The 9,485-nt window shown below is 37.0% G+C and overlaps 1 protein-coding gene across 1 annotated transcript in view; it reads left to right on the top strand.

The window, feature by feature from the left end:
• Nucleotides 1–487: 487 nt before the first annotated feature.
• The window catches only part of LOC115210725 (protein O-mannosyl-transferase TMTC2), a 135,010-nt gene continuing 126,012 nt past the window's right edge, over nt 488–9,485 (top strand). The window contains exon 1 of the mRNA XM_029779435.2: nt 488–1,170. Coding sequence (XP_029635295.1) covers nt 1,076–1,170 — 95 coding nt within the window. The 5' untranslated portion in view covers nt 488–1,075. The remainder of the gene's footprint in view (nt 1,171–9,485) is intronic.

Below are 9,485 nucleotides of genomic sequence, written 5' to 3'. Positions count from 1 at the left end.
TAACTGCTAGATAGAACTAACAATATAACTGGTTTTTATATACAAAACTCTTTATTCCTTTCTTTTATAGTTCATTTTCTCCTGTCTCCCTTCCCCCAATTGTCCATCCTCTGTTTTTCTTTTTTTTTCATAAATATTTTTAATTTCTCTCTCTCTTGTTTCCTGTCATGCCTTTCTCTTTTTTCACCTTTGTAAATGTAAAATATAAGTGTAGTATTTATATATTATCGTCTGGTACCAGGAAGAATTGTTGTTAGAACCAACTGCTCATATTCACTCGAACACGCACTCACGTATATCATACATACTTAAATCTATCTATTTATCTATCTATCTATCTATCTATCTATCCACACATATATTTGATATCTACATGTATATATTACACAGACACACACACACAATATACGTTCATATATCTAACACATTAATACACATAAAATATATCGTGTGTGTGAGTGTGTGTATGCATAAATATACATAAACACATATATGTATACAAAATAAAATATATAACTCACTCACACAAACGATAAAGACTCGAAATAGACGGATGCATGAATAGAGAGAAAAAATGAGAGAGTAAGAAATTAATATAAAACAAAAGACAGATGAACACATAGTCTAATGCAACAGACTCAGTCAGTATAGAAAAATAAACTGTTAGATAGATACATAGACAAAGGTAGAAAGAGAAACACAGAGGCTATGTAAATAAATGAATGAGTGAGGAGGGAAAACATAGAGGCTATGGGAATGAGTAACTGGGAGGAGGAGGAGGAAAAAGTAAAAGTGTGTATGTGTGTGTGAGAGACAGAAAGAGAGAGTGGAGATAGAGTGAGAGAGAGAGAAAGAGAGCGCCAAGCGAAAGAGGATCAGAGGGAGTGAAAGACAAACTGGAAGTAAATGTAGGAGGAATTTCAGAGGCGCTTTCTTCGCTATGTTGGTTTTGCATTAGTAACAGTTGTTATTATAATATTAATCGAAATACACAAACAGTTTAAGCTCCGAGTATATGATTCCGGCTTTAGGTGTTTTTTTACACTTTTTATTTTATTTTTGGTGAGCATGGAGGATGGAGCACTATTATCCCACATTGGTGATTACAGGTGCAGCCGCTTTTCTTTTATACATCAACACCTTCGATGCAGATTTTGCCTACGACGACAGGTGAGTTCTCAGAGAAAGATTATATTTTTAATATTATTATTTGTGTATTTTTGTTTTTCTTTGGGTTATTTTTCTCCCTTGTTTATATTTATTTTTATTTTATAATCTTTTCCCTCACCCCGCGGACCTTGCTTTATTTTCTTTATCTTGAATATACTGATTAATTATTTAATTAATTAATTAATTAATGACTACGACTTGAAATACTTGATTTACTTGCACACATACATGTTTCTTACACACGCATGTTTTATATATATATATATATCTGTGCGTGTGTGTACGATCTATAGACAAGCTTATCTATCTCTGCGTGTTTCATATACACATATCTAGATACACATGTAAAGCAAGCACATGTATATATCCTCGCATATGTATAATGCATATATTTGAACACGCACTCACATGCTGAACAACATACTCTTCAACACATACATACATATACTTATCTTCACAATACACTGTTACATGCATACACATGTATATTTACATACGCACACTATACATACATTCGCACAAACTCATGTGTTTGTGTGTGTGTGTGTGTGTACATATATATATATATATATGATATATATACGCACAAAACGTGCTTGTTTCCAGTTTTGTTTCGCTCTGAGAAATATTTTAATCAAAACACCGGAATAGTTGTTGCTGCTGTTTAGCCCCAGGACAACTGTGATCGATTAGTATTTACGCTCAAAGCTGTTGCAGACGTGACCATACTAATATTATTCTTTTGAATATATCCGACTATATTTTTCAGTGTGCCCTTCCTTATTCCATTTTTGTTCCCTACAGTAGGATGTGCAGTGAGGAAGGTTTCGTTGCTATTTTGTGCAACTACGTAGAAGTTCCTTCGTTGGCTAGACATCGGACTGGTTGTTGTTCTTGAAGCCTCCACTTGTCGGTCAATCAATCCCACTTAGACCTACAATCAAAGGCATTCCATCCGTAACTGTTGCATCGTTTTTGGTAGAGATAAAAGGACTATATGATCCAATGCAACCCTCTTTTTAGTAAGTCTTTTAGTTTACTACTGGAGTAAAATTCGACTGCTACTTCTAGCATGTAGAATAACAGCATAGTGGGTCCCTCTTTCGCTTGACACCGGACTAGTTGCTCTATACAGTATCTTTATCAGCGATCTGTATACTATAATCATGTTGGTGATTCACATACCGGTATACCGGTATCTGCAATAAATACACTTCAAGTATAAAAAATAATATACGGCATCTGTTCTTTTTTTATTTATAGATTTTTGTGACACCGTTTCTACTTTCGAATATTGCCGTCCCTTATGTATATCAACAAATCAATTTTCTCTACTTTTCCATTTTTTTTTAAACCATTTTTACTGAGTATAGTCAAATTACTTTTGTAATCTGTACTCTCCAATAATTTTATTATTCACTTCCAAGTATACACACACACACACCTAATATCCCTCCATCAATTTCAGTTTGTTTTATCGATATCTATTCATCGAACAGCTTGAGTACGGGACATAGAGGAACAATGCAAACATAATTTATACATATTTGTATGTATGTATATATATATATATATATATGTGTGTGGGGGGTGTATGTATATATATATATATATATATATATATATGTGTGTGTGTGGGGGGTGTATGTATATATATATATATATATGTGGGGGGTGTATGTATATATATATATATATATATATGTGTGTGGGGGGTGTATGTATATATATATATATATGTGGGGGGGTGTATGTATATATATATATATATATATATATATATGTATATGTATGTATGCGTGTATATCATGTATATATATGTATGTATGCGTATGCGTGTGTATATGTGTATATGTATATATGTATATATATATGTGTGTGTGTGTGTGTGTACCTGCACACTGTGAGCTCCTTCAGTTCCTATCTACCAAATACACACTATTGGCCATCACGAGTACATGTTGTTCATGGTACTGCACCCACTAGGATCGAACACAGTGCCACGTGGTTGTGTACTTCTTAACTACGCTTTCTTTCTCATACGCGCGCTCACCATATGTGTGAGTGTGTGTGTGTGTGTGTATACATACATACACATACATACGCAAAACATTTTAGACACTTATGCCTAAACGAATGCACATACATGTGGGATATGTGTGGATGTGTGCGCAAATTCGATGCGGTATTACTATGAAATATATTCAATGTCCATCATTTTAAATTTGTCCAAGAATGATGAGTAAGATGTGTTTCACCAAATCATGTGTACAGTACCAGTGCATAATGTAGAGATGTTCTGTGAATGATGAAAGAATAATAAGTAATGAATGTTGCATGTGATGTAGTTATTGGTAGCATTTCAACACAGCGGCTATGCACGTCCGCGCGTGTATATGTATTGTTAATTGTAACTACAGACAGCCGTCGATCAGTGTGTGTGTGAGCGTATTGTTTGTTTTTATGTCAGTTATGATAAAAAATAGTTTTACATTAATTTGACGGGTTACTCTGTATTTTTATACAGTACAAATGTATTATTCTTAAACAGGGATGTTGTTGATAATGACTCCGAAGTTTTGGCCAGTTGAGCCATCGTCGTCGGTCTGTTGCTATTCTGAGTTTCACCTGAAGGTGTATAGGGTCTCAGGAAAGTTATAGCTTACATGAAGATCATGTATATCCACAGGTGAAATTTAGAGTGGCAAGAGTCTGACTAACTCGATCAATATAAAATATACTATTGATCTCTGTGGTATTGTGTACCTTTTTTTCTAACATTCATCACTAAATGGACATACATATATATATATAGTCAGCCAAGTGAGGTGTCTTCTCTGTGTCTAGAGCCCGGCTTGCCAAAAACTATTATGCGCATACACATTCATACATATCTGAGAAAACGAATAGGAGAAATACATGTATATATTGTAAGGGTTATTTATTTATTTAATTATTCATTCATTTAGACATTAATACCGCATTTAGTAAGGAATTGCGTCGTTGATTGTAGGTTTTCACCGGCCTAGTCACTAACTGATTGACCATATTTCTAATAACGACAGTGACAAGGGAGTGTCTGCTACTCAGTGTAGAACAAATACCTTCATAAACCATGCAAAACACCGGTTTGATTTTGCTTTTTTGTCTCGCCGTACGCAAATATTTCGCCTACCAAGTTCACTCCTATCGCCCAGTTTAACACCATGAACTGGTCCCTAGCTAAACTCTAGTGTGGAAAAGCTCCCACTTAGTAAACATTTCGGGTCAGGTCTCCTGTTCATGGATCACTTTTTCCTCGCCTACTTACCTCGGGGAATGGTAGGTCGTTCGAACTGCGATGCCATACTATATCATGTTAATTTTTCTGGCGACAGTTGAAGAATTTGGCTACAATTACCTTACAGAAGTGCCAAATAATGGGATCAAACCCGGCACCAAGTGTATGCGAAGTGATCTTTTTCATTTTACTTCCATGTCTTCTGTGTGCAGGTTTCAATCTTTTTATCTTTTATCTTTTACTTGCTTCAGTAATTGAATTGCGGGCATGTAGGGTTTACCCGAACAGATCGACCCCCCCCCCAACCCACCAGTACTTGTTTTTAAAGTCTGGTATGTATTCTACAGGTCGCTATTGCTCAACCGTTAAGCTACAGGTATGTAAACAAGCCAGCACCGGTTGTGGTGTGGTAGTGGTGGACAAACAACACATACATGCTTACACGCACGCGCACATAAGTACACACACGATGGGCTTCTTAAGGCTTCGGTCTGCACTGGATTGTCGTAGGAGACACTTTCCCAAGGTGCTGCACAGTGAGACTGAACTCAAGACCACATGTTTGAGAAGCAAGCATCTTACCCATGCAACCTCCCTTGCGCCTATTTACCACTACAATCAACCGCGGCGGAGGATTGTAGTGCTATACCTACCTTCTGATCTATCGAACTATAGTTTTAAATACATATAATAACAAATATATTCATTCATTTCGAGTTAATGTTTCTTTCGCAGTTTACGATTTTCGAGTGATTACAACACTGTCACGTTCCTTATGTCAATAGAAAAAAGTGACATGCAGACGAACACTCACGTTTACACGGGCACATAAAATAGAATTTCTCTCCAACACTCTTTCCCATATATATATATATATATAAACCGAAAGAATCAGCCCCAGCTGGTGTTTATCTTATCGTGACGAACAACTATTATAGGGAAATAAACACACCAACACTGGTAGTGAGGGCCAAAACAGGCACACAACATGACGGGTTTCTTTTAGTTTCCATCTATTAAATCCACTCACAAGGGTTTGGTCGGCCCGAAGCTATAGTAGAAGACACTTGCCCAGATCACGCAGTGGGACCGAACCCGGAACCACGTGGTTGGGAAGCAAACTTTTTAACTCAGAGGTACTCTTGCGCCTCCATGTGTGTGTGTGTATATATATATATATATACACACATACGTGTATGTATGTATGTATGTATGTATGTATCTATCTACATATATATGTATAGCTATATATATTTATGTGTGTGTGTACGTGTTTGTTCTAGTATGTATATATGTATATATACACTTCGTTTTTCTATTTGGTTTGCAAGGTTCCTGATGTGACTTCGTGTGTTGAAGCAGATCCTGTCTTGGGAGGGTCATAACGCCAATAGTAATAATAATAATAATAATAAACACAGGCACTGGTTCTGCATCACTTCTTTATTGCTGTGTGTGTATGTATATATATATATATATATATATATATATATATATATATATATATATATATACATATATATATATATATACATAATATTCTATCCTTTAAAATACATAAAAAATATATGTTATGAATTTTCCTTCGTGTATATATATAAATTATATTTATATATATATACATATATATATATATATATATATATATATATATATATATGAGTATATATCTATGTATATCTATATAATTATCGACATATATACGTACACATACACATTTTTATTTTCGTCTTTCACCTGCATGTTCAAAGGGTCATCGGGGCAAAGTTGACTGGAGATTTTTGTTGGATACATACATATATACACATACATGATAATTGTCATAGGGTGGAAGAAAAAAAAATAAAATGGAAAAATAGGAGGAAAATATGGAAAAAAAGGGAAGGAGAAAGGAAGAGTGTAGTAGTAGTAGTTGAGGGGAGATAAAGTAAGTTGGAAAGGTGTCAATTCAATAAAAGATTTCAGTAAAAATAAATAACAGAAAATAGGCAAATACGTAAATAAATAAACTTGAACTGAAGTCAATGTGAATGAATTGTAGGAGGAACACTGATTCTGTCGTTTCTCATTCAATTTTATTTAGGAGGAACAATTCCATCCCATTAAATTATAAGTCTTATTGACTGCGTATTCTACAGGTACTTGTATCCAATACATGATTGTTACGTTGGAATCAGTGTGACAGGTCGTTTGTGCCATTATGTAACATAGTGTAATACAGCCCATATGACTGCGTGTGTGGGACGGAAACTAAAAGAAATCCATCATATATATATATATATATGTAAATGGCGGTGCCCCAGCATGGCCACAGCTCGTGAGCTGAAACTAGAATCAATCAATCAATCAATATGTAGTACAAATAATAAAGAGCATGTTGAAGTAGCATTTCATAAATTTTAATTTACATTTTCATTTAATAATAGTAGTTATACATACTCTTTCATTCGTTTACTTGTTTCAGTCATTTGACTGCGGCCATGCTGCAGCACTGCCTTGAAGGGTTTCGTCGAACAAATCGACCGCAGGACTGATTTTTTAAGCCTAGTACATACTCTATACGACTTTTTTTGCCGAACCGCTATCACGGGGATGTAAACACACCAGCACCGGCACACATACACAGTCACATAAACACAGACACACATAGGCGTACGCACGCGCTCACATACACACAGATATATACAACAGGCTTCTTCCAGTTTCCGTTTACCAAATCTGCTCACAAACCTTTGGTCGGCTTGAGGCTATTGTAGAAGACACTTCTTGCCCAAGGTCCCATGCAGTGAGACTGAACCCGGAACCATGTGGTTGGGAATCAAGTTTCTTAACCACACATCCACACCTGCGCCTATATATATATATATATATATATACTCTTTTACTTGTTTCAGTTATTTGACTGTGGCCATGCTGGAGCACCGCCTTTAATCGAGCAACTCGACCCCGGGACTTATTCTTTTGTAAGCCCAGTACTTATTCTATCGGTCTCTTTTGCCGAACCGCTAAGTGACGGGGACATAAACACACCAGCATCGGTTGTCAAGCAATGCTAGGGGGACAAACACAGACACAAACACACATACACGCATATATACATATATACGACGGGCTTCTTTCAGTTTCCGTCTACCAAATCCACTCACAAGGCTTTGGTCGGCCCGAGGCTATAGTAGAAGACACTTGCCCATGATGCCACGCAATGGGACTGAACCCGGAACCATGTGGTTGGTAAACAAGCTACTTACCACACAGCCACTCCTGCGCCTATATGTATATATATATATATATATATATATATATATATATATATATATATGCGTGTGTGTGTGTGGACGATGGGCTTCTTTCAGTTTCGTATCATAAGAATTTAGAAACCTTGTGAGAACACGAAATAATTTGTTTTTAACCGTAGAACTCGAAATAGATAAAGCTATTAATAATCCTATGTATTATAAGATACAAAGCCTGAAATTTGGGAGGAGACGGACCAGTCGATTACATCGACCCCCGTGCTTTGGCTGGTACTCGGTTTATTGGCCCTGAAAGTTTGAAAGGTAAAGAAGTTGACCTCGGAGTAATTCGAAGTCAGAACGTAAAGACGGACGCAATGCTGCTAAGCATTTTGCCAGACGTTCAAAGATTCCACCAGCTCGCCGATTTAAAGCCATTGATAATAGCTTGTAAATACACACGAAGACATACACATATATGCCTCTAGGTGCGCGCTTGTTTTAGTGTTGATATTGCACAACAATTGTAAATGAACATCTATCATTCGAGCAGTGTCATTCGTTTCCAATATTAAGTGGAAACTTGTCTGAGCATGGGCCGATGTCTGTGTGGGGGGGGGGGGGCGCATGCCCTTTATTTAAAATGAATCCAACAACGAGGGACTGAATGGTTGTTGTGACCACCGCTGATTATATCCAGAAGCTAGATTCCAGCTGTGACCATCCTGTATCTTTCTTGTGTGCAACTATCGCTCAATATAACTAAGACAGCAACCAAAAGATTAGCCCTTTTCTTGTAAATTTACTTCAGACTCAAATAGTTACCTGCATCTTACAAAAACTCAGGTGTACGAAAGAATTTAATGTTTGCTACCATATTTGGGATGTACTGATGCTGCACATTCAGACATCCTAATCCGCGTTCGAAAGATTCAGTTGAGTGGCACAATATATTAGACCCGTGTTCCCCAACATACTTTCCAGAAAAATGCATGCCCCACCGGTGGTTTGGAAAAAAAGCATAGTATGGTTGCTGCGAAAAAAAGATTTTCACACTTTTATGTCCCACAAAAAAAAATAATAAATAAATTTGGATCCCACAGTTGTCCCAGGCTCCACCGGTGGGGCGTATGCTCCACGTTGAGAACCACTGTCTTAGACATTCTCTACCCTAACAGGCTTTCTGTCTCCTCACTTTACTATCTTATCTGGTTTGATCATAATGACCTCTGTTTCTTGGAATTGGTTGGTTCTCAATTTCTTCATTCATCTCTCCCCTTTCTCTTTCTCTAATCATTCATTTTGTGTCCATTTAGTGCTTATGTATGAGAAATAACCAAAATCGGTACATTGGTTTAAAATTTTGGTACAAGACCAGTAATTTCTGGGGAGGGGAGTAAGTCGATTACATCAACCCCAGTGTTTGACTGGTACTTATTTCATCGACCCCGAAAGGAATCTGTGAATTTGAACTCTTAACGTTAACACGGACGAAATATCGCTAAGCATTTCGCCCAGCGTGCTAACGATTCTGCCAGCTCCCCGTCTTAACCAAAATCATATTCTTTTCTACTCTAGGCACAAAGCCCGAAATTTTGGGGGAGTGGGGGGAAGAGGCAGTCGATTAGATCGACCTCAGTACGCAACTGGTAATTAATTTATCGACCCCGAAAGGATGAAAGGCAAAGTCGACCTCGGCGGAATTTGAACTCACAACGTAACGGCAGACGAAATACGGCTACGCATTTCGCCCGGCGTGCTAACGGTTCTGCCAGCTCGCCGCCTTAAACAAAGTATTACGT

Source organism: Octopus sinensis, linkage group LG4 (assembly GCF_006345805.1).
Source record: "Octopus sinensis linkage group LG4, ASM634580v1, whole genome shotgun sequence".
Lineage (NCBI taxonomy): Eukaryota > Metazoa > Mollusca > Cephalopoda > Octopoda > Octopodidae > Octopus > Octopus sinensis.
The sequence above is the reverse complement of the archived record's forward strand: the minus strand, read 5'-3'. Positions and strand labels throughout refer to the sequence as shown.